At 29.2% G+C, this 26,456-nt stretch overlaps 2 protein-coding genes across 2 annotated transcripts; one reads left to right on the top strand and one right to left on the bottom strand.

The window, feature by feature from the left end:
• Positions 1 to 8,397: 8,397 nt before the first annotated feature.
• Positions 8,398 to 12,461, top strand: LOC100202494 (conodipine-P1). The gene is made up of 2 exons (XM_065794099.1): positions 8,398 to 8,877; positions 11,942 to 12,461. Exons 1-2 carry the CDS (start codon positions 8,701 to 8,703, stop codon positions 12,344 to 12,346), a joined length of 582 nt encoding a protein of 193 aa, XP_065650171.1. The 5' UTR covers positions 8,398 to 8,700; the 3' UTR covers positions 12,347 to 12,461.
• Positions 12,462 to 15,052: 2,591 nt separating this feature from the next.
• LOC101237992 (methionine-R-sulfoxide reductase B1-A) lies at positions 15,053 to 21,857 on the bottom strand. The gene is made up of 3 exons (XM_065794100.1): positions 21,732 to 21,857; positions 21,438 to 21,601; positions 15,053 to 15,182 (listed from the first exon to the last, which is right to left on the bottom strand). Exons 1-3 carry the CDS (start codon positions 21,784 to 21,786, stop codon positions 15,069 to 15,071), a joined length of 333 nt encoding a protein of 110 aa, XP_065650172.1. The 5' UTR covers positions 21,787 to 21,857; the 3' UTR covers positions 15,053 to 15,068.
• Positions 21,858 to 26,456: the final 4,599 nt, after the last annotated feature.

A 26,456-nucleotide genomic window follows, 5' to 3' on the forward strand; every position in this document is an offset into this window, starting at 1 on the left:
CTTGTACCAAAAAATCTCTAAATGTAGCATTTGTATAAGGAATTTTGTTTGCTAGTCTGGGACCAATTTCAACAAAGAATTTAATAAATTCATGAGCTCTCGATTCGCATATATGTTTGTTATCAACTATAATCGTTTGGGGGATGGAACCTGAGCATTTTTTTTGTCTACCACTAATTTCATTCATTATTTGCCAAGTGTGTTTGAGTTATTTTTAAATTTATCTATGAGTCTTGAGTAATTTTTTTCAGGTTTTTACGAACTTTTTCAAATAGGTATTTGTATTCTTTATATATTTTTTTATTTGCAGATGATTTTGTTTTAAGATATTTTATATAAAGCTTCTGTTTTATTTTTGATGATTTTTTAAATCCCCCTGGTCACCCATGGGTTGTTTATACTTTTTGGATTCATTATTTTTACAATGATAGGAAAATTAACGTTATACACGGAATAAAATGTTTCAAAAAAATTATGGTAAATTTTGTCTGCATTATCATTAAAGTTAATATGCTTCCAGTGTAGGAGTGCAAATTGTTTTTTTAATTGTTTTATATTAGTTTTGTTAAAAGTGCGTATTTTAATTTTATTTGATTTGTTACTCTTGTTGAACGATTTTGATTCCTTGTTTAATTTCAATAGTTACAATTTCTTATTCGCCATCAGATACACTTAACATAATGAACAATGTTTTCATTTACATTAATAAAATTTTACGTATCAGGAGCAGATCCAGGCTGTAGCAAATGTAGCAATTGCTAAAGTCAGCTCAGTTTTTTTTTTCTTTTTTACATACTTTTTTTTTTTTTCATGCAAAAGAGAATAATAATTTAAATAAGATATGAAAGTTACAAGTAGTCAAAATGCAGCGCTTCATAAATTTATTCAAAATCGTAGCTGAGCTAAGTTGACTATGTAACGGAAATATTTAATTCGGAAAAATGAAATGCTTCACTGAAAAACCCATGTTTTTAACGAGTTTTGTCTCGCATGCCCATAAAATTTTGAAAGAATGTCAAACATTTCGCAGCGTATTAACTTAAATTGAACTGGGAGTTAAAAAAAATGGCAAATCGACTGTAGCAAAAGTCAATTTGCCATATTTTGAAACAACTCTATACATACCCCCTATAAATTATTATATACCGAGGCTATTTAACTGCAATCTTTTTATTAACAAGGAGGTTTTTAATAGTGATTAAAAGTCATCAAGCAAAAACCTGTAGCAAAAAAAAAAAGTGTAGCAAATACAGAAATTCTGTTAAATAAGGTGAACTCAAATTAAATAACGTAGATATTTAAAAGTGTGTGGGTATGTCTTTTGATGGTGCAAGCAATATGCAAAGAATAAACAAATGAGTTGCAACGCACTTGATACAGTGTTCTCCCACGGCAATAAATATTTATTGTGGATCTCATGGAACAAATCTGGTTATGAAAGCTTGTGCAAAATCTTCTGTTGTTTCTGTTAACCTTTTGGAACAGAAAACAAGCCTGGTGATGTACAGAAATGAAAGCCTTATCTATACAGAAACTAAAGGAAACGAAATAATATATTTAAGAAGTACGAATCTCTTCTTGAGAATATGGGTCAGTCTCTTGAACTGGCTGCTACCCACAGTGTTCGTTTCAGTTCCTTACAAAATGTTACAGACCAACGCTGACACTATACCGTGCAGTAATCGATTGCCTTGAACAAATTTCAAATGACATAGAATTTAAAATATATATTCGAAGTGAAGCGCAAGGTCTTTTATCCCGTTTTCAGTCTATGAAGCAATTGTGACTTATATCTCTTCAATAAATTTTTACTATCTTGGGTCCCCTAAATAAAATTCTTCAAGGAGAAACACTTGATTTTTCCATCGCTATAATGTCTGTCGATGTATCACTGGAAAAGCTTCAAGTACTAAGGGACAGTACTAACCAAAATGCTATTTTATCTACTGTTAAAATTTTAACTGAAGCTCAGCTTGAACAGCAAACATTTGTTGAGAAAAGGACTCGCAAAAAGAATGACATCGAACAAAGATGAACTGAGTAAGCCGTTCATCTTTGTTCGATGAAACAAAGATGAACGGCTTTCTCAGGCTAAAGATCGGTGGCTAGCAGAAGTGTTTTATACCGAAATGGATTCAGAAACTGCAATTCTTGTTGACAAATTTTCTTCATAGCTGAAATTTTTAGAAAGCATAGACATTTTATTGAAGAATATGATTAAAGATATTAGTCATAACTTTCATAACTCTAATTCACACGAAAAAATTCAATCAGTGTTTAAAAAATTCAAAATTGGTATCAGTTTAAATAAACTTGCTACTGAAATGGTTGATTTTGTGGTGATAACAAGAAAGGCTGCTGAGAAGGATAACAAAAATTTGCCTTCTTTCCTCACCATTTACGATTTTATGCTGAAGATTATGTCAGATGCTGTATTTGCAGTTGTTAGATGCTCAGTTGCAGTTCTATACAAGATATTCAGTACAATTCCAACAAATTTAGCAGAGTGTGAGAGAATTTTCAGCAAACTGAAACTTGTTAAAACTCGTCCAGCAAATCGGTTGACATTAGAGCATGTTGGAGATTGTATTCTCTTGTCAATGGAACATGAGAAAATGTGGAATTTGACGCATTCAGACGTAATAAAAAACTATGCTGATACAAATGAGTTACGCAATACTTTGTATACATTAAAAACTTTTTTTAGTAAAAATACAATTTTCCTTGATCGCGTATTTGTCTCTCGTTAAAAGTACTTCACCCTTCTTCTAGAAATTCGTACCTGATTTTCAGGTGCCACCACGTCCCTGCTGTAAAGTTGTTTATAGTATTTTTTAGTTCAAATTTAAAATTTTGTATATCAAAATATGCAGAATCGGAGTATTTTTCGTTTAAAAAGCTTAAGTCGTCATAATTACCGCGTAGGTAAAGATTTATTAGCAATTTCAAAGATATTCAAACGCAGCGTTTCAAAGTCTATTGTTTCATAAGGCATAATGATTTTTTAGAAAACAAAAACTTGTTAGAAAATGCGCTCGCTTAAAACAGATGTTTATTTTTTAAAATCTCTGCAATAAATTTTATCAAATTTAATAATGGCGTACTTGCCAGCTTTACGAAGTCGTTTAACTTCCTCTCACAGTTTCTTTCGATGTTCTATTGTTTCTTTCTCTCTTAATTTTTTTGCGTTGTTGAGAACTTTAGTCTTATCTGAATAATTCAGCAGTTTGAAGATTATTGTTCTTGGTAACTTATCATTTCTTGCATTTCAAATACGATGGGTTCTTTCAATTTCAATTTTGTCAGATATGTTAAGTTCGTTTTTAATTATTTCTTTTATCGAGTTTCGACAATCATCCCAGCTTTCACCTTCTTTTTCCTTTACACCATCGATCCTTAAATTGTTTCTGCGCGAGCAGTTCTCTAAGTCCACTGTTTTTTTTACTAGATAGTTTATATCATACCCCAAATTATTTGTAATTTTTTCCAATTTTTTATTTATATTTTCTTCTTGAAAGTTCAAACTGTCTTTAATTTCGTAAATTTCTCTTTCAATGATGGCATCTTTTGAATTGCTTTCTTTTGCTTCATATTCAAGTTTGTCGAGTCGTTCCGCGAGAATTTTTAAGTTTCCACTCATTACTAATATAAAGTTTTGTTCTTGTTCTTTTAATAATTTGCTTGTTTATGATAGTATAAAAGTTTTTTGTTCTTCAAGCTTTGTTGTTATTAACTTTTCGATGTTTTTTAACGTTAAATCCATATTTTAATTTTTTAATATAATTGATAAAAATACGTCCGTTTACAAACACGTCCGTTTGCGAAAAAAAAGTTTTAAGACTTATACTACATATTATAATTCATTTAAAAAGTTCTTTAGCATAAAAAATACTTTAAAATGGTATATCATAAGCCTATATTTAAAAACATTTTTTTTTTTTCTTTTTTGTGCATGCGTCTTTATGAAATAGGTTCTGAAAAAGAGGGTTCTCCTGTTGCAAATCATGGGGCATTTTTTTTACCTGATCTAAATACCCATAGAATCACTGTGCAAAGTTTCAGCTTTATGAAAATTTTTTCTTAAAAACAATCTAGCTCGACTGGACTATCAAGAAATTTTACTAAATAAAAATCTGAAATAATTTCTAAATGCAGCCATGAAAATAAGTACCTTTTAAAAAATTATAAAAACAAATGATCAAACTAAAATTATCCGAATTCTAGAGAATTCTTTTCATAATTAATTGATTAATTTTAATGTAGTTGATGTAACTTTCTGATTGCAAAATAACTACAGTTATTATATAATTAATTAAAACAATTCCCAACTTCCTTTGTAATATTTTTTTTATAATATAATTTTCTTTATGTTTAGACATTCTTTCTGATGAACCTACTGATGGAGAAAAAAGTTGTTTAAAAAAAAAAATAGATAAGTGTTTTTTCCTCTGTTTTTTAAGCAATGAGCACTATTTGTAGAATACACTAGCATAATTTATAAATATATCAGGGTCGACAACACGGGTTTGGAAATGGAAAGGATGGGAAGGGAAGGGGGAGAGGGAGTCACAATTGTTAATTTTTAAAAAAATTCTTCAATATATAGAATTTTCTTAAAAAGAAAAAGGTCCTTTAGAAAAAAAGTGTGCGGGTGGGGGGGTGGGGGGAGGTCATTTGCCCGACCCCCCAGTGTCTTCGGCTCTGTATATATATATATATATATATATATATATATATATATATATATATATATATATATATATATATATATATATATATATATATATATATGTATATATATATATATATATATATATATATATATATATATATATATATATATATATATATATATATATATATATATATATATATATATATATATATATATTGTGCCAAACGCAAAAACTTCAATAAGATAAAACATCAATGCTCTCTCAGAGAATAAAGAAAAACTCCAATACACTTTTTAAATTTTTTAGTATAATCTATCTATTGATCCTTATTTTTTATTGTCTAATTTTATAATTGCAAGGATTTCTTTATTTGCGACTTCCAGACAAAATATGGGCTAAATTTAAAAATGTTGTTTATCGCAATTGTCTTTTTCTTCCTCCCGGCTAAACTAAGTTGAAAACAAAAAGTTTGCATATTCCAAACAAATATTCAGACACTAATCTAATATTTTTTTTATTTTTAGAATTTAGATAGTTAAAACATAATTTAGATTATGAAGATATATCATGGGCTTATCACAAAAGAAACGTGGTAAAGCATGTATTAATTGCAAACTAGGAGGTGATGGTTAAAGTAAAAAAAGTTTTCAGTAACTAAAATAAAAGTTTCTGGATGATTACACTATGGACACTTACTTAACAAACACTGGATGATTACACTATGGATAAAACACTTACTTAACAAACACTATGGATAGTGTTTGTACTGTTGAAGATTGGGAGGAAAAAAAGGAAAAAATTTATTCTAAATACTCCAGATATTATCTCTTTGCTTTGCATGCTGACAGTTGCTTTTGTTCTAAAAAAATATTTTTTACCGGAGTAAAAAATTTTTTGTCCGGTGAGATTTATTTATAAAAAAATAAATATCACCGGAGTAAAAATTTTTAAGTTTATAAAATATTTGAGGAGTGAACTTGCAAAACCTGATAATTCACTTTTTTGTCATTTCGAGATAATTGGCCAAAATTGTTTTCAGAAAATCTGTTTGTTATGCAGTTTTGCATGGACTACTTAATTTTAACTACTGAATTTGTGATAGAAATATTGGATTCTGCATGTCCTGAATTATTTTCCTGATGCAAAATTACAAGAGCTATCCAGTGGTGTGCGCAAGTCAGATTTTTTGAAAAAGTGAATTATCAGGTTTTGCAAGTCCATTCCTCATTTATAATTTTGGAAATACGACTTTAAGTTTTTAGTATTTTTTTATGGTTTTATATTTTTTTTTATATACTTTTTTATTTTTTATTTTACAGGGCCGACAACACAAAGTGGGGGAGTAGCAAGACGCTTTTTTTCTAAAGGATCTTTTTTAAAAGTTGACGATTGTGTCCGTCCATATCTAAACCCGTGTCTTTGCCCCTGATTTAAGCATCACTTTTGTGTGTTATTTTTTTAAAAATATTTTTAAAAAATTTCATTAAAATCTAAAGGAATTTTCAGAGAAATAATTTAACAGTTATATGAAGGAAATCTATCATCAAAATAGCTGTGCGAAATTCAACTTTAAAAAATTCAGTAATATTGTTTCAAACTTTCTGGTTATGCCATCTATATTTGAGTTTCCACCATAATAAATAATTCGTGTCTGATAGTTAGACCTTCAAAAATTTCGACCTACTAAGTTGTTCTACAAAAAGAACATCTGCTAAAAAGTGGAACTAACTTTCAAACAACCTACTGAGGCCTAAATTGTTTTCAAACGATTATAGTCTTTTTTATTTTCAACCGATTTATGACGTTTTTGCTTTCGACAGATTTATTTTTCGACCTATTTTATAGGTTTTCATTTTCAACCGATTTGAGATAAATTAATTTTCAACCGATTATCTGGTCTGTATTTTTAACGGTATTTTTTTTTTTTAAACAACGAATTTTTTTTTTTAAATTAACAATCAATAAGTTTTCCAAGCATTCATTGAACCTTATACCTCCCAATTCTGAATACAGCGCTTCAACCACTGCGCCAAGGCTGATCAAATTTGCCTCGTTTTCAAACAACAACAAAATATACAAAATGCATACCGGAAAGGCATAGTTATAAAATTAAAAGTACATTTGGTTGAATATTCAGTAGGTCAAAAATACAGTAGGTTAACGATTTAGTAGGTTGGAAAATTAGTAGTATATGTATTAATTAGGTGTAAGTATAAAAACCAAAAATTGTCGGTTGAAAATCAAAAATGTCATAATCTACGATTTACGAAATTTCAAAATTAGGTTGAGTTACAGGCCACCGAATAATTGAACTTTGAAACGGACTCCAATTATTAAAAACTTTCAATATCAACAAAAAAATGCTTTGATGCTAAAGACACTAAACATAAGAGTTGATAATTAAAAAACTTTTATGAGTTTTACTTATTATAAAACAACATAAATCATAAAGAAATGTTAAATTTCAATTTTTAAACTCAAATTTTTTGACTTTTGTTCTTTTTGGCGGGTTCAATTATTTATTTTACTTTTTTTTTATCTGGAAAAAAACTTATGTATATAATATTTCATAATTAAATGAACTCTAACTTAAAATTTTGCATTTTAGTTTTTTTTCCGTGGTTAACCTTCACCTTTGGACCACGGCCGCCATTTCTACATATTGCGTCAATAGTTATTAACTCTAAGCCGCGATCACATTTCTACAATTTCATTCAAAAAGCACTAACCTTAAGTCGCGGTCGCTTTTTTACATTTTGTTACATGCAAATAAATTTCTCATTTAATTTCTTCAGATATGAGGCTCCAGAAAAACCCAACAGTCTAATCACAGAGGACCACGGACCACAGTTTACTGAGGAAGTTCACACCTCTTTTCTAATCCATCTTGCTTATTTGGCCAGAGACAGCATGAAACCTCGGACCTTTCGGTTCTATTGGAGCCAGAGGTCTAGCCACTTACATATAATTTAATTTATTTTTATCACTAAATTATTCTATTAATAAATTTTAAACCTAATACAATTATTTTTTGCCTTTATCTGTAATAGCAGCTTAGTCTTCATCAGCCGTAATAAAAGGTGTAAAAAGACAGGTTGTAAAATAGTTTTTATGAGTTTTATGAGAACTTAAAAAAATTTTTTTTCGTCGTATCTTATTAAAAGTTAATCAAAAAAATTGTTGTAAACTATTTTCAGTGTCTGAATATAATGTAGAGGTTTGATGCCACCAGTATAATAGTTTGAGTATCTATACAGATACCCAAAATATTATACTGGTGGGTTTTTTTAATCCAGTCATCTACTGTTGTTTTTTTAAACAATTTTGTATAAAGTATATAATTGGTAAACTGTGGTATTAAATAAGCAGGTTAATTTTCAGTATCAAAACAATCGGTTTCTATTTTTTGAATAAAACTCGAGTTAGTATGGAAACATCTTAATAAAACCGGTTTTTTATTAAGTCCGAAGATTATTATTTAAATATAAAAGCGTTAACAAACTTTTAATGTCTCGTAAAAAATTTTGATAAATGCTTTTTTTAGCTTTTAATTGTTACTTTTAGTTCAAGGTGCAAAATGCATTTGAATTATAAATTTTCAAAAATTTTACATGTATTTTTAATTTTCAAATTTAAAACCTATTCAAATCTTGGAAATAAATTATTTACAAAAAACTGCGTCCTTTATGAGCCTTAGGCATTTGGGCTTCTCGACGTTGTTGATTAATCTTAAACTTGTGTAAAAACTCGCCAACAATAAAATAAAAAATATTTGATATAATGTCTATATAATGTCAATATAAAAAGAAAAATCGCAAATATATATTTTAACTTACCACGAAAAACAACAATAAAAGACTTACAAATTACGTAACATTCTTCCTGAAAACACTAGTAACAAAGTCAACACTAGTAACAATAGTATAGAATAACAATGAAAAATATTAATCAGCACTACCAGCTGTGACGCATAAAAGTTTTCTACAAAACAGCAGTTTGCAAATCGTTTATTTTTATTGCCATAATGATGTTTCTTATACTGATTTCAGCGTTCATTTTGCACGCAGAAAGTAGCGACGTTGATACAAAATGTTTGGTAAACGAGCATTTAAATGGTTGCAGTACTCCTTTTCATTTACCACTTCCGTACAAAGGAATGTTTACACCAGCATGTATGACGCATGATATTTGTTACAGATGTGTAAGTCTTCTGAAATATTTAAATTTTAATATATTTTTTTCTGTTTTTCTTTTCTTTTTTTAATCTGAGAATTAAGTTTAGAAGACATATGATATCATTTTGATTTAAATAAAGGCTTAAATAAGTTGAATTAAAAGTCAATAGCACCTTATTATATTGTTCTTTTATTCTATTTTACAGACTCTTGATTTTTTAACGGGTTCCTAATTATCGAATAGTTAACGAAAAATTGCATAATTAAACAAAATAAGCTCTTTATATTTCTCAAAGAACAAAAATTATATATTAAAAAGACAAACAATAAAATTAATAAAATTTATTGCTGAATTAAAAGCTTATCAAAAGAAGCTAATATTTACGTAATATTTAATCTGAAGAATGTTTTATGCGGAGTTCCACAAGGATCGATTCTACCAGGATCGATTCTTAGTTTATGTTTAAACTCGTATGTTTAATTTTTACAAATAATTTTTGAAATACATGAAATTTAATTTCATGAATTACAAAAATTATAAAACAAAAAGAAAATCTTCCTCTCAAGTTGCCTGATTTTTTCTAAAATTTAAAAACTCAAAAGCAAGTCAAAATAAAATTTTTAGAAGAGTTGTCGTTGAATATTTATTTCGGTTTTTTCAAATATACTTGAAAAATATATTCTCAAATATTTTGGTTTCTTGGTTTATCGTGGTTTTCTCAAATAAACTTGGCCAAAAATCGCTAAAATCATTTGTCAAAATTACCAAAATGATTCATTAAGTTTGCTTATCTATCAGTGCAGAAAATCTCATATACATTGGAACATATACATACAAATTTTTTTATGGGCAAATACACAACCATCAAAACTGAAAAAATGTTAACAAAAACATGATCTTATGTGTATATATATATATATATATATATATATATATATATATATATATATATATATATATATATATATATATATATATATATATATATATATATATATATATATATATATATATATATATATATATATATATATGTATATATATATATATATATATATATATATATATATATATATATATATATATATATATATATATATATATATATATATATATATATATGTATATATGTATATATATATAAACAAAAAAAACATTAGTATTAAGTTAACAAAAAAAACATTAGTATTAAACCTATGATACATGATGGTTCTTTTAAGGAAGAAACTTTAAAAGTTAGTTAAATGTTGCTTTGTAAGGTTCGAGTAAGGAGAGAAGATATATATATTTCTTCTATGACAATAACTACCTTGGTCGTGGGTGTCGTAATTTATGAAGATCCCTTAGGCATTTTTACAATTTCCCCATTTGAAAAAATTGAAAACTGAGTGTTTTCTGTATTTCTAGGTTTCAATCTTTATTAAACTATTCCTTCAGACCATCAATCTCAAGCTCCAAAAAAAATCAGATTTAAGCCTTTGCACACGAGAAAATGTCAATGCATATGGCTAAAACAGATTTATCTCCATCCACATATTAAAAAAATAATAATTAAGACGGTTCGTAGTTACGAAACCACGTAATTTTCTTAGAGCCTCCGCTATATTAAAAAAAAAAGTTAATGAGAGAAATATAAAAATACAGAGTAGAAATTAGGGCCTGCGAGTCACTATTTTTAGTTTCGAATCGAATCACGATTCAAAGCAAGTCTTGATTCGCAAATTGAATTGAATCACGATTCCAATAAGCATTTTGAAGAAATCTAAGTTTAACTAAAACAAAGATATCCTCAAAATGCTGATTTGATTCGAAATTCGAGTCGATTTGCGAATCAACGCCTGATTTGGATTCGATACCAAAAAAGGTGATTCGCAGGGCCCTAGTAGAAAATATAAGAATACAGAGTAGAAAGAATAAAAACGTTTTTTTTTTTTTTTTGTTTGTGATTATCAAGGTGCTCCCAAAAGTCCTGACGGGCTTATCACAGAGCACCGCGGAAGTACATTAAACTAGCTTATTAGGCTAGACCTGGGGTCTAACCGAGGACTTGTAGGTTCTAAACCAAAACTCTAGCCAGTTAAATATTGAATTGTTTAAATTTAATCAAATTCATATAATCAAATAAAATGGTCGACAGTGTCAAAGTCATTGCGTAAACAGTGAAAAATGTAATGTATATCTATTTTCATCAAATAATTTAAGAATGAACAAGATAATTTTGAAAAACACAAATAATTTTGAAACACCGAATACATCTTCAAACTTTAGAACGTGTATGCTTGTAAACGGCCTTGTAACATAAATTTATCAGGAAAGGTGTCTTGTTCTAAAGTGAGACTGAAGACATGCAATAGCGGGGTTTTTAAATAAAATATCCAACTAGTTACTTGATTACTGCTTACATAAATTAATTTTACTTAGTTTTAAATAGTTCACAGCATCAAATAATTTCCAGTTATCAATCCTAGTATTATTAGAGATTAGATTTGAAGTAAGTTTTACTCTTTTGTACATTTGATGCCTAACTTTGGACTGACTTAACATATGCATGATTAAATGAATCATATAATCATTAGTTATTGCACAATTATTTACTTACTACTCAAGTTTTTACTTTTTCTTTATTCACAGCGTTTTTTAAACAAAATATTTTTATTTAAGTAACTGTTTAGAATAACTTTTTTAAGTATTTTAAAACTCAAAAAGTCATAAAGTTTTTAGGGCGGGTGAATAAAAAAAAGCAATTGCTTTTATTCAGTGTTTTCGAATAATTGCTCAGCTTTACGTGAATAAAATCTTTTAGCGATTTTGCTCAAACTTTTATCCACGTAAAGCTGAGCAATTACTCCAAAAACGCTGAGTAAAAGCAATTGCTTTTTTTTATTCGTTATTACAAATTCTTTTTTTAATAAATTTTTTTATCATAATTATTATCAACATTTTTTTAAAATAAATGCTCCGAGTTTTAAATTTAACTCTGAAAATTGAAACTTTAATTTTAAAAGTTTTATTGAGTTTAATTTTATAATACTAACATATAAAAATTAACATATTAATAATTAAATAACAACATACAATTTTTGTTATAGGGAGTAAAGTTCGGATGGAGTCAAGTGGAATGTGATCTTCGCTTTAAAACTGGAATGACTAATATTTGTAAAAAAAAAATTGCAACACCTCGAAGTAAAAGAGATGTTAGTTTATGGGAAAAAATGATTGAAAAATATGAAAAAGTGAAGAACGGTTGGGAAAAAACAACATCAAACAAAACAAAAACAGAAGAAGCAAAACGTTTGTTACTTGCTACAAAGGAGATATTCAAAATGATTGGAAAATGGTTTACTTTAAAAAACGAGATGGAAAAATGCTTGCAAGCTGTTGACATATATTATTACAGCGTTGCCACTTACGGAATTTATGCTTATCGCACCACAGCTAAAAGCTATTGTGATCAAAAGTGCGCAAAAGATCTTGGATTAAACTTGCATGAATAATTAAATTAAGATATTAATAACATTGGTAATACTTTATTATACCAGAAATATTTATTACAATATTAAACAGTAATAATCAGTATTTAATCAATTAAAATTTTTTTTTTTTGTTAAAGTTTCTTTTTGCAGTTGTTATTATCTTTTATAAATTAGAGAGACGAGGATAAACACTGGAGTAAAATGATTGGGGAGAAACCCTAGAGTGTGTGTATATATATGTTAACTTTTCAAAAAATGAAAAAATGTTAACTTTTTAAAAAATGAAAGAAATATCAGGAGTTACCCCCAAATACAGCGTAGATATTTATTTTAATATCTAATAATCTAATTAGATACAGACGATGATTTTAAGGATGTACACTAGAGTCTTTAATAAATGAAGGAGATGGGAGAGGAGGAGGCGGGGGGGGGGGCAATCTTATTGATAAAACAGCTGTTCGCAAATGCGCAATTGACCGCAAGCCACGGCAGAATTAAATAGTTTAAAGCATGTTTTATAAAAAATATTAGTTTAAATTTTTAAACTGAACTATTTTATAAAAAATGCTTATATTGTAACATAAAAAAATTCCAACACACCCTTACCCTTTCATTAAAACCTCCTCGTTTAATAGATCTAGACCAAAATTATACCCCATCCCTTGTATTAAGGACTCGAGAGTACTTAAGTTTTCACAATAGAATAAGGAAAACGTTTGAAAAGCATTTTATAATATAAAAAGGCCAAGACAACTTTTTTTTGATGTTTGAGCTTAGAAACATGAAGAAGACTCTATATTTAAGTAAGTTCATATATATAAGGAATGCGGATGCTATGCAAAAAAATGCGGTGATCGGAGACTGAGAACAACATAGACCATAAAACATTAGCCACCCAGCCCCAAATAGGAGAGCAACGAGTCAAATCTGTTATTTTATTTTCAATCTTAAACCTAATTTATATTCATCCTCATATATATTAACATACTTGATATGAGTCTTCATGTTTCAAAGTTGCTTAGCTCAAACATTAAAATAAATTGTTTACAGTCTTGTAAAGTTATTAATTTTTTTTTTTTTAAATTTTAATTATAAATAAATTTTAATTTCAACAAACATTAATTTAACATAGAGTTTTTAAATAAATCTCGACATAGTAGTCGAAATTCATTAGAAAAATGCTGTTTTTAGTTTCATGAATTTTCAATAGCCAAAATTTCTAATTTTTTATTGCAGTCTATAATTGTTTTGGCGACTTAATTAAAAATAAAAATTAAACGAAAAACTGTTATGAAACTTTTTTAAACGTTGAATTCAATTTTCTCATTTAAAGTTCAGCGAGAAAAGCAGGAGAAGGAGAAGGTATAAAAGGGATTGAAAGGAAAAACTTTTTTTTGTTGATCGCTTTTTTTCTTATATTTAGGAATATAACCAGAATGCTTCAACAAAACCCATTCACGAGACGATTTGCGGGTTTTATTTCATAATAACCAACTTCAACTGATTAATTCTAAAATAAAAATATTTAATGCATATTATTTTTTGCTTTTAATTTTCAAATTATGTTTATCGAGGGGGAGAGTATTAACTGTTTTAGACACTAAAACAGCTATATATGCCTGCGAGGATTGCCTTGGTATTTAGCGTGTGTCTGTGAGGATTTTTATTGGTATTTTTTGCGTATCCACAAGGATTGTTTTTCAAAGTAAAAGTAAATATAAAAGATAAAGAGTTGCGAGAAAGAAAAGTATTTAAAAGTAGCTAATATCTGTATTATGCAAATTATAACTGAGGAGCAAAATTTGCAAAACGCGCTAAGTCCGAGTCTCATTTTGAGAAAACAACGAAAAACTTAACTACTTTTAGTTGCGCATCAACAGAAATATTTTTTATGACCATTTTTAGGACTAAAAATTTTTTTAATAGGTCTAATATTTAAATAGATGATGGATTTCAGTATATAGAATGTAAAAATGGAATGAACTAAAAAATTTTATTTTTGTGACTTAGCGCGTTCGGCTCCTCAATTTATCGTTTTGTTTGATAGAGCGGAGCTAGTTGAATATAGAAGTTAAAAACTACGCATCGTATGTAATGAATATCATATATGATAACACAATGCGCAATAAAATACTGTTGGACGCCAGTCAAGTGAGATGCATGAGCACATTCTTTTTTGGACCTATAATATAAAAAAAAATATATTTTTCTCTTAGATGCTTATAAATTTTTTAATCTGCCATCAATTAAGTGTTGATTTTACCAATTTATCGGACTTTCGACTATAATTACCCGTTTTTCTCATAAGCCTTACTGATCTTTATAAAAACCAACTAATGTGTTAACTTGCCTAGAAGGGGTAAGTTAAGCAGATAAAAAAAAAAAAAAAAAAAACTTAGCTTATATTATAAAACAAAGGTTGCAGAAGTAACATCAAATCGATTTCGGCAACATTTTTACAACTATTGTATAACATTTTTACAACAATTGGAAATCAAGCTTTACTTTTATCAATAGTTGTATTGATGATTTATACAAGTTCCATATCATGTACATTCATATATTTTTATAATTTACATAATATAATTATGTAAAACCGACACGCTGTTCATGAGATTAGTTAGATTTAGTAAAAATTGCTTAACTAGCCCCGCTCTACCCTATACAAAACATTATTAACACATTATTAACACATAAAAATAACTGAAAAAAATATAAAAATCACCCTTTTAGTTACTTCAGTTTAAGTTGATACAAATTTAAGAGCATCTGACAAAACTCAAAATCTTGAAGAATTTTGAGGTCCATCACCAATAAATTCATGACCAACAATATTGTCACATTTTGCACAAAAGATCTAAAACAAAAATATTATATATATATATATACAGTATTGGACAAAACATTTGCAACCAACATCGAACAATGCTAAAAAGTGTTCCTAAATTTACATGTTTTAAAAACGAAACAAACTATACTACCGCAGCAAACACTTCAGGAGTCTGGAGTCTAGCATGCCATGACATGGCAATCAGCTGACAGGTGACAGCACACAGGCAGAATTTCGTTGACAAGTGCCATTTTGCAGCGGACAAAACAGGTGCAACTTTTTAAGTTTGTTTCATTTTCTTAAGTCTGGTCCGTGTCAACGTCACGGAATTTTTTTAATAATTAAAAGAAGTATCCAGAAGTTTCCAGAAACATGCAGAAGCTTCCAGAAGTTTCCAGAAAAAGCATCTGGAAGCATCCAGTAGCATCCAGAAGTATCCAGAAACATTCAGAAGCATTAAGAAGCTTCCAGAAGCATAGAAAAGAAGCATCTAGAGTCTTCCAGAACAGGTTCACACAGGTTCATTTTACTATATAAGAGACATGTAAATCGACATGTAATTCAGTCAGTATATGGAAGTCAATCAGTCAGTATTATCAAGACAGTTTATCGAAGTGAGTTTTATCAAAGTGTTTAACGAAGAACATCAATACAAGAAGTGAAATACAACAAGTGTTTCATTACATCAATACAGTCCACATCCAACCAAGACGTTGTGTTCCACAGAGCATTATTGTATTATCACAAGATAAATGTAACTCGGTAAGCCTTGAGAAGCATGATTATTTATTTTTATTATTTTTATGACTTCAAGTGCAAAAATGGCTCCCGACAGTCTTGGATTGGAACTAAGAAAGAAAATTATTGGCAATTACGTAAGTGGAATGTCACAAAAAAGTATTTGTGATAAATATCACGTAAAAAAATGGACTGTATCAAGACTATGTTCCAAATATCGCTCTACGGGGAAGTTGGCAGCAGATAACAAAGGTGGAAGACCGCGTTCCACCACTTCTAGAAAGGATTCTATGATCGTCAGGTCCGTCAAGAAGGATCCCTGGATATCATCAGTTGAGATACAAAAGCAATTAGAGCTGCCTGTATCGGACCGAACAATCAGACGAAGTGCTGTTGAAGCCGGATTGTTTTCTCGACACGCTGCAAAGAAACCGCTGATTTCATTAAAAAACCAGAAGAAAAGACTCCTGTTTGCTACATCTCATATTGACTGGAATGTGCAGAAATGGCAAACTGTCCTGTTCAGTGATGAATGGAAGTTCAACATCATTGGGAGCGATGGCATTTGCCGTGTACGTCGACCGACCAGAAAACGCCTTAATTTACGTTACTGCCATAAGACCGTGAAGCACGGTGGAGGCAATGTAATGGTCTGGGGGCGTTTTTCTGCTAACGGCCTGGGTCCAATACATCGAAACAATGGAATAATGAACCGATTCATGTATAAAAATATCCTGAAAGATGTTATGTTACCTCATGCTGAATGGAATATGGTAATAAGATGGCTTTTTCAGCAAGACAACGATCCGAAACACACTGCAAAAGTAGTCAAGCAGTGGTTTCAAGACAACCACCTATCGGTGATGGATTGGCCGCCTAAATCTCCAGATCTCAACCCATTCGAGAACAAGTGGGAGATCGTCAACCGCAGAATTTATCGTGAAGGTGTTCGTAATAAGGATCAACTGTTTGAACAAATCCAAAAGGCCTGGGCAGCGATTCCACAAAGTTTCATTGATCACCTATTCGAATCTATGCCTCGAAGATGCAAGGCTGTGATCGACAACAAAGGATTCGCCATGAAATATTGATAGCGAAATACAGCTTGGTCAACATTTTGTCGAGTTCCACTTGTTTTGTCTAGAAGGAAATCAACTTTTTTAAATACTTTTGATTAATTTATTAATTTTCGTGTACAAATAATGAACTTTGTGATGAAACTTGAAGGACTTTGTCTCTAAACAGTTACATAGTTATTTCTCTAAATTGAAAAAATGCAGCACTTTTATATAAAGAAACTAAATTAGCGTTATTTGGTTGCACTTGTTTTGTCCGATACTGTGTGTGTGTGTGTGTGTGTGTGTGTGTGTGTGTGTGTGTGTGTGTGTGTGTGTGTGTGTGTGTATATATATATATATATATATATATATATACACACATATATATACATATACACACACACATATATACAGGCCTCGGAACTAGGGTCGGCATTCGGTAATGCCGACCTCTTTCTATGTTTTATGGTAAAACCTTTATATCAAACTTTTTTTTGCTGACCTCAAACAGATTTTGGTCGGCAAATTATTGCCGATCTAAATCTGTTTGAGGTGGACAAAAAAATCTCATCCTATTTTTTCTAATTCCTTAATTCCTAAGGCTGTTTAATCTATATATATATATATATATATATATATATATATATATATATATATATATATATATATATATATATATATATATATATATATATATATATATATATATATATATATATGTATATATATATATATAAATATATATGTATTTTTTAAAAAACTTCTTTTTATGGTTAAACTTCTATTTGTTAAAAATATATTTATTTTTACAATATTTCGAGGAATATACATACCCTCGTTATCAAGTATATTAAAAATCGTTATAAAAAAATGAAATGTTCAGCTACAGCTAAATTTTTCCCTTTACCTTTGTTGTGCACTTGTTTGATGCTGGCATATCCGAGATGATATCTTCAGTCCAGTTTCACCAACATAACATTTGCCACAAGAGCACTCTAATTTGTAAACACCGGGATAGGAATTAACTGGTAGTGTAGGTTTATTTTTAGAACTAAGTAGATTTTGGAGATTTTTTGGAGACTTAAACACTGGTGTGTATCCTGCTTTTTTAAAAACTCTTCGTAACTTAGGACTGATTCCAGGGATCCAGGGTAAAGACACAATTCTTTTTGGAGACACTAGGAAATTTCCTAATATTATTGTATTAATATTATAGTATTGTATTATATTATTTTATAATGGTTTTTAATATATTTGATAACGAGGGTATCTATATTCCCTCAAAATATTGTAAAAATAAATATATTTTTAACAAATAGAAGTTAATCCATAAAAAGTAGTTTTTTAAAAAATTATTTATACAAACAAAATCTATTGAAGATGTCAACATTTAATATATATATATATATATATATATATATATATATATATATATATATATATATATATATATATATATATATATATATATATATATATATATATTTATATACTACTGTGATCAAAAAGTAAGGTGAATTTTTAATTTAAACTTCCGGCCTTATTCGAATCGTCCAATCTTTTTTATTATTAAGTTGGTAGGAATGTCATTAACATTTGCGCCAAATTACATGTCAAACTCATAATTATTTTTTTTTGTTTACGCTTGTTTCTGAAGTACCAAAAGTGCATTCGGCGATTTTCACGATGTCTAATTTTGTTGAGGAAAGAAGTGCTATTAAATTTTGTTTGCGGAATGATATTTCTGCTGCTGAAACGTATTGAATGTTGCAAAAGGCCTTCGATGAAGAGACTATGTCTCAAAAAAATGTTTACAAGTGGTACAAAGACTTCAAAGAAGGCCGAGAACGTGTTGATGACTTGGAACACTCCGGACGACCATCGACTTCGATTGATGATCGCCACATCAACAAAATCTAAGAATTGGTGCTTGCAAATTGTCGGTTAACCATTCGAGACCTTGTTGACATGGTTGGAATATTATTTGGGTCGGTGCAAGCGATTTTGAAGGATCATTTGGGCCTCAGAAGACTCAAATCACGTTTGGTGCCGAAATTTCTCAATTTCTTTGAAAAAGAGCGTCGCGTTAAAACGTGTGAAGCAATGCTTTCTGACTATCAAGACATCTACAAACAAATTATTACTGGCGATGAGACTTGGGTCTACGCATACGACCTTGAAACAACCGACCAATCGAGTGAATACCGTGAAAAAGGCGAGCCGAGACCGAAGCAACCACATCAAAGTCGCTCAAAAATCAAGGTCATGTTGACTGTTTTCTTTGATTATTGTGGTGTCGTGCACTACGAATTCCTTCCAAACTGTCAACAAGGAATATTATTTAAGCGTTATGCGACGTTTGCGTGAAGCTATTCGCAAAAAGAGACTGGAATTATGGGCCAATAACTCTTGGATTTTGCACCACGATAATGCGCCTTCGCACACAGCACTGGTTCTTCGTGAGTTTTTCGCCAAAAACTCTACCCATGTTGCTCCACAACCACCGTATTCGCCCGACTTAGCACCGTGTGACTTCTGACTGTTCCCAAAGCTCAAGAGACCACTCCAGGGAAATCGTTTTGAGTCCATTGAAGAGATCCAACGTGAATCGGCACGCGCATTGAAGGCTATCCCTACCGAGGACTTTTCGGCATGCTTCGAAGACTGGAAAAAACGTTGGCAAAAGTGCATTGGGGCTTGGGGGCGGGGGGGCCCATTATTTTGAGGGGGACGATACAGATTTGGAAGAATAAATAAAGATTTTTCATTTTATAAAAAAATTCACTTTACTTTTTGATCACAGTAGTATATATATATATATATATATATATATATATATATATATATATATATATATATATATATATATATATATATATATATATATGTAGGGAGAGCGGGGTTAGTTGTTACACTTTTTACATTTTTGGCTACATTTACATTTCAGCTTTTATTTTTTATGCCAAACTTTGCACAAAAGTAATTTAACTATTTCCGGTAACTATTACAATATTTTTAGGACATTAGGTGAAATATTTTTTGCTGTAAAATCATTTATCAAAGACCTCTTCCATGTGACAACCAAACCCACTCACGGGGTTAGTTGTCACATACTATGGGGCTGGTTGTCACATTTCTTGGTATGTTTTGATTATATTTAAAACTAGTACCAATAAATTTTATTTATATAATACAAAGAATAAATCTGAATAATCTGAAAAAAAAAAAGAGGGTATATACTGAAAAAAAAAAGAAAATACTATATACCGAAAAATGATTTTTTTTTAATATAACACAATAAACAAATTTAGTTTAGGAATATATAAGTGTTTTTAAAAATGGTGTTTTTTTAAATTGTTGGGTGAAGAACACAATTAACATATAAATTGGTGTAAGCCTGGTGTGTATTCTTCATGAGCCTATTTTTTTCAAATTGTGACAACCATCCCCATATATTTTGTGACAAGCAACCCTTTCTATGTAAGTTGCAAGACACCTGTAAATTTACCTAAAAGTGTGTGAGTTTCATGAGAATTTTTTGTGGATTAAGTTACTCAAATGAATAAAAACTTTAAAAATGTACACTCAAAGCGCAATATAATAAAATAAATTTTTAAAAATATATTAAAAATAAATTTTTTTTAGAACAGGCCCTGTATATGTATTTGTATATGTATGTATGTATATATATATATATATATATATATATATATATATATATATATATATATATATATATATATGCTTATTCATAATATTAAGAATTCCATATGATTTGAACTACTTTATTTACAACTTTTTTCTCCTCTCTTTACTAACATATGTGCACATCTTGAAAAGTAGTACTTAGTATAATCTGTTAAACCATACTTTTTGGAGGCAATTTTTCAGAAAAAAATAAATAAAAGTAAAATGATTTAATCTTTACAACTAATAAAGTTTTTTTAAAGCCAAAAGTAAATTTTGTGAAAAATTCAAAATAAATACAAAAGCAAAAAGTTGTTAAGAAAATTTAAAATTTTTTCAAGTATTTTAAATTTTAAAAGCAAATAATAAGATTTTATAAGTGATATGCAAATAAGACTTCATGCTACATGCACAAGATTTTATGTTACTTGCACTTAATGAATCTGACTTAAATTCAAAACTTTTTTTCAAAAATTCCTAAAATCATTTGAACTAATAACCATAATAACTTTTAATAAATTATCGATTCTTTTACCTTAATTAATTTTACCTAATTAATTTTTAATTAATTAATTTTACCTAAAATAACATAATTATAAATACTATAACTTAATTATTATTATAATTCATTTTAAAATTATAATTGTTTATTTTTGTTATTATTAATCTCATTATTAATATTATTACTATTGTTGTTGATATTATTGTTATTTGAATTTATTGTTTTATTAAAAACATCTTTAAATATACTTTTGTAAAAAAAGTAAGTAAAGTTATGAAATAATTAAATATTAAAAACCCTTAGTGCAGGTTTGTCAGAAGATGTCTGCTTCTCAGTCTCTACTTCCTTTCTAAGACTGCAATCATGCATAGGTTGTGTAAAAGCTGGCCAAGGAGAACTATGTTTGTATTTTGACTTTCCATGAAACAAAGGATTTTCGCATTGCGAGCAAATATAAATACCTACAAAAAGAAATTTTTTTTTGTTGCATTCATTATTTCACAATCACAGTATTTCATGATGATAAGTGATCAAATGTAACTATATCCTAAAACTGTGTGCAATATAATGGTTTGATTAAAAAAAAGAAACCTGACTCAAAATGATCTTTGTACTTTTGGCAATCTTCTCTAGCGCAGTATGTCATACTCTTATGCAATATGTTATGCAATGTAGTTTTCTAAACTTTATGTATATGTGTATAAATTGCTGAAAAATACACAATATATATATATATATATATATATATATATATATATATATATATATATATATATATATATATATATATATGTATATATATATATATATATATATATATATATATATATATATATATATATATACATATATATATATAAAATGTATATGTATATATATAAATATATATTTATGTATATTAGGGTGTCTCAAAAAACAACATTTTTGAAAAATATATGCAGAGACCCCCTTAATGTGTTCTATTTAATACAAAAACACTAGATTTAAAATTTTTTTGAATAAAAAATATTTTAAGGGGTCCCTCAAGACCCTCGAATATTTAATGGGTCCCTAATATTTTCAAAAAAAAAGTTTCAACCTATTATGTCAACCTGGTACTCAAATGAAATCGATTAAAAATTTTATGTAATTTATTAGAGGGCGGGAAATGCTTATCGACCAATTTTAAAAACACTTTTCCTATGTTAGTGGAAACACTTTTGGTATATGGGGGTTGAACCAAATTACATTTCTAGTTCTATTTCGTTTTTTTGTATTCTTTTTTTCAGGGTCAAATTTTAGTTCAAAATTTTCAAAACCGCTTTTTTTCAGGGCATCTTCAAATATTCGTTTAGAGGAATTGAATATATTTTCATAAGAGGAGTTTTGGTTTAATCTGTTATTAATTGAAATCGGGATTTGTTTTAGAATTTGGGGTGGATGATTTGAGTTAATATTAATATACAATAATTCACCGTTTTTTTTTCTGAAAGGCTTATATGAATTTTCATAGAGGTTAAATGTGACATCAAAAAAATTCACAATTTTTAAATTTATGTTTATTTCGATTTGAAAGCCAATATTTTTAAAATTTTGTTTAATATCTTTTCTAATTTTATCGAGCTGTGGACCAGATTTTCTACGCATTAGTATTAAACCATCGTCGCGATAAAGGCCTAAATCTTTTATATTGATTATTTTACTTAACAAATCTAAAAAATATAGTCCAACAAAAATAACAAATTTCTGCTCCGTCATAACTGCCCATTGTTACATCAAAGCAGTCATGTATGTTTTTCTTTTTCCAAGTTTCCTTATTAAAATAGAGGTTTTTTTACAATGTTTTATTATACGGATTGTGTCATCAGGAATAACTGTGTGGCTTTTTGCAAATTCAATTGTCTTATCTAAAATATCTGCAGTTATTGAGGGGTAAAAATCATTAATGCCAAATTGAATAAATGTACAGTCATTTTTATTTTCGATTATGGAGAACCAATTTATAACATCAGTGGTATTTTTCAACTGTTGCAAAATTAATTTATTTCTAAGAATATTATTAACTTTGTTCAATTTAATTTTGCTTACATGTCCAATCTCACTTTTTGAGGGAAACAATAATCTGCAAGGAAGTTTGTTTTGAAAATTTGGTTTATGGTCTTTTAGTGTTACGAAGGCTTTGGCAGGGGCAGTTGATTCGATTCTGCTATCAAGATTTATTTTTTTAGCAATACCTTGCGCTTCTAAATTAATTGGGTTTTCCATATTTTTAGGGGCTTTTTCATAAGAACTAGTAATATTGTCGCGTAAAATTTTTTCATAGTTTTTTGTTGTGAGTTGGTAAATGTTATTTGTTTTATCAGCAAAAACCAAAATATTAGGGTTTCATTTAATTTTTTTAACATCTGACTTTAATTCAATTTGAAATTCGTTTTTTATTGTTTTAATTAAACGCAAAAGGTCATTTTTAAAATTTTTCAAATCAGGTATAAAAGTTGGGATATTTTTTGTTTTAAATCCATAATTATCACTATCTTGGTTACTGTTAAATGCATCATCTGTGTTTGTATTTGGTTTTAAGAAAAAATGGGCTTTTCAACGAATTCTTTTAATAAAATGCTCAACTTTTTCAATCAAAGAAATAGTATAACCTTTTTCATCTAGTATAGGTATATTTTTCAACGAGTAAGTGAAATTATTAGTTTACATATTTACACGGAATGTTAAAATACAATTAAGAGTGCTCAACAAATGTTAATAAGAAGCTTGATATATATATTTAAACAATTTTACAATGTATTCTACACAATAGAGTGCTCAATGTTCTTAAAAGAACAAGAATGTACCTGATAAACAATATATTGGCATAACAGAGGGTGAATGGAAAAAACGTTTTGCCAATCATAAGCAATCTTTCAAAAATAAAAAGTATTCAAAAGATACCATGCTGTCAAAATATATATGGGAATTAAAAGAAAAAAATATTAATGATTTTATACTGAATTGGTTCGTCCTTAAAACAGCGTCTGCATATAATAATATTTCCAAAAAATATATACTATGCCTACAAGAAAAATTTGAAATAATTACACATGCAAATCAAGAATGCTTATTAAACAAAAAATCGAAATTAATTTCTAAATGTAGGCACGAAAATAAGTTTCTCCTAAAAAACTATAAAAATAAATGAGTTCAAATAATATTTACATTAAATACCCTTTTTAAAAAAAACATTTTATAAAAAGCATTAGTAATCATTTCTAAAGAATTCTTTTTATAATAGTGTCAGCAAATTCCAGAAATGTGTGAAAATTTACAGTAGTTAAGACATTTGCGACTTTCTGTAATTTAATTTTTGTTTAAGTTTTATTAATTTGATCATTCATTTCTGATGAATCTTTGTTGATGAAACACAGTGTAAAATGAAAAAAAATTTTGTTAAGTGATTTTCTACTAATATATAATTGCTCTGTTCTTTTAAGAACATTGAGCACTTTACTGTGTAGAATACATTTTAAAGTTGTTTATATATATATATATATATATATATATATATATATATATATATATATATATATATATATATATAAATATATACAGTATTGGACAAAACATTTGCAACCACCATCGAACAATGCTAAAAAGTGTTCCTAAATTTACATGTCTTAAAAACGAAACAAACTATACTACCACAGCAAACAGTTCAGGAGTCTGGAGTCATAGCATGCCATGACATGAGCAATCAGGTGACAGCACACAGGCAAAATTTCGTTGACAAGTGCCATTTTGCAGCGAACAAAACAAGTGCAACTTTTTTGGTTTGTTTCATTTTCTTAAGTCTGGTCCGTGTCAACGTCACGGAAGTTTTTAATAATTAAAGGAAGTATCCAGAAGTATGCAGAAGTTTCCAGAAGTGTCCAGAAAAAGCATTTGGAAGCATCCAGAAACATTCAGAAGCTTCCAGAAGCATCGAAAAGAAGCATTTAGAATCTTCCAGAACAGGTTCACACAGGTTCATTTTACTATATAAGAGACATGTAATTCAGTCAGTATATGGAAGTCAATCAGTCAGTATTATTAAGACAGTTTATCGAAGTGAGTTTTATCAAAGTGTTTTATCGAAGAACATCAATACAAGAAGTGAAATACAACAAGTGTTTCATTACATCAATACAGTCCACATCCAACCAAGACGTTGTGTTCCACAGAGCATTATTGTATCATCACAAGGTAAATGTAACACGGTAAGCCTTGAGAAGCGTGATTATTTATTTTTATTATTTTTATGACTTGTGCAAAAATGTGCAAAAAAGTACAAAAATGGCTCCCGACAGTCTTGGATTGGAACTAAGAAAGAAAATTATTGGCGATTACGTAGGTGGAATGTCACAAAAAAGTATTTGTGATAAATATCGCGTGAAAAAATGGACCGTATCAAGACTATGTTCCAAATATCGCTCTACGGGGAAGTTGGCAGCAGATAACAAAGGTGGAAGACCGCGTTCCACCACTTCTAGAAAGGATTCTATGATCGTCAGATCCGTCGAGAAGGATCCCTGGATATCATCAGTCGAGATACAAAAGCAATTAGAGCTGCCTGTATCGGACCGAACAATCAGACGACGTGCTGTTGAAGCCGGATTGTTTTCTCAACGCCCTGCAAAAAAACCGCTGATTTCACTAAAAAACTAGAAGAAAAGACTCCTGTTTGCTACATCTCGTATTGACTGGAATGTGAAGAAATGGCGAACTGTCCTGTTCAGTGATGAATCGAAGTTCAACATCATTGGGAGCGATGGCATTTGCCGTGTACGTCGACCAGCCGGAAAACGCCTTGATTTACGTTACTGCCATAAGACCGTAAAGCATGGTAGAGCAATGTATGGTCTGGGGGTGTTTTTCTGCCAACGGTCCAATACATCAATGGTCAAAACGATGGAACAATGAACCGTTTCATGTATAAAAATACCCTGAAGGATGTTATGTTACCTCATGCTGAATGGAATATGCTAATAAAATGGGTTTTTCAACAAGACAACGATCCGAAACACACTGCAAAAGTAGTCAAGCAGTGGTTTCAAGACAACCACCTATCGGTGATGGATTGGCCGCCTAAATCTCCAGATCTCAACCCATTCGAGAACAAGTGGGAGATCGTCAACCGCAGAATTAATCGTGAAAGTGTTCGTGATAAGGATAAACTGTTTGAGCAAATCCAAAAGGCCTAGGCAGCGATTCCACAAAGTTTCATTGATCACCTATTCGAATCTATGCCTCGAAGATGCAAGGCTGTGATTGACAACAAAGGATTCGCCACGAAATATTGATAGCGAAATA

Source organism: Hydra vulgaris, chromosome 03, assembly GCF_038396675.1.
Source record: "Hydra vulgaris chromosome 03, alternate assembly HydraT2T_AEP".
Classification (NCBI taxonomy): Eukaryota; Metazoa; Cnidaria; class Hydrozoa; order Anthoathecata; family Hydridae; genus Hydra; species Hydra vulgaris.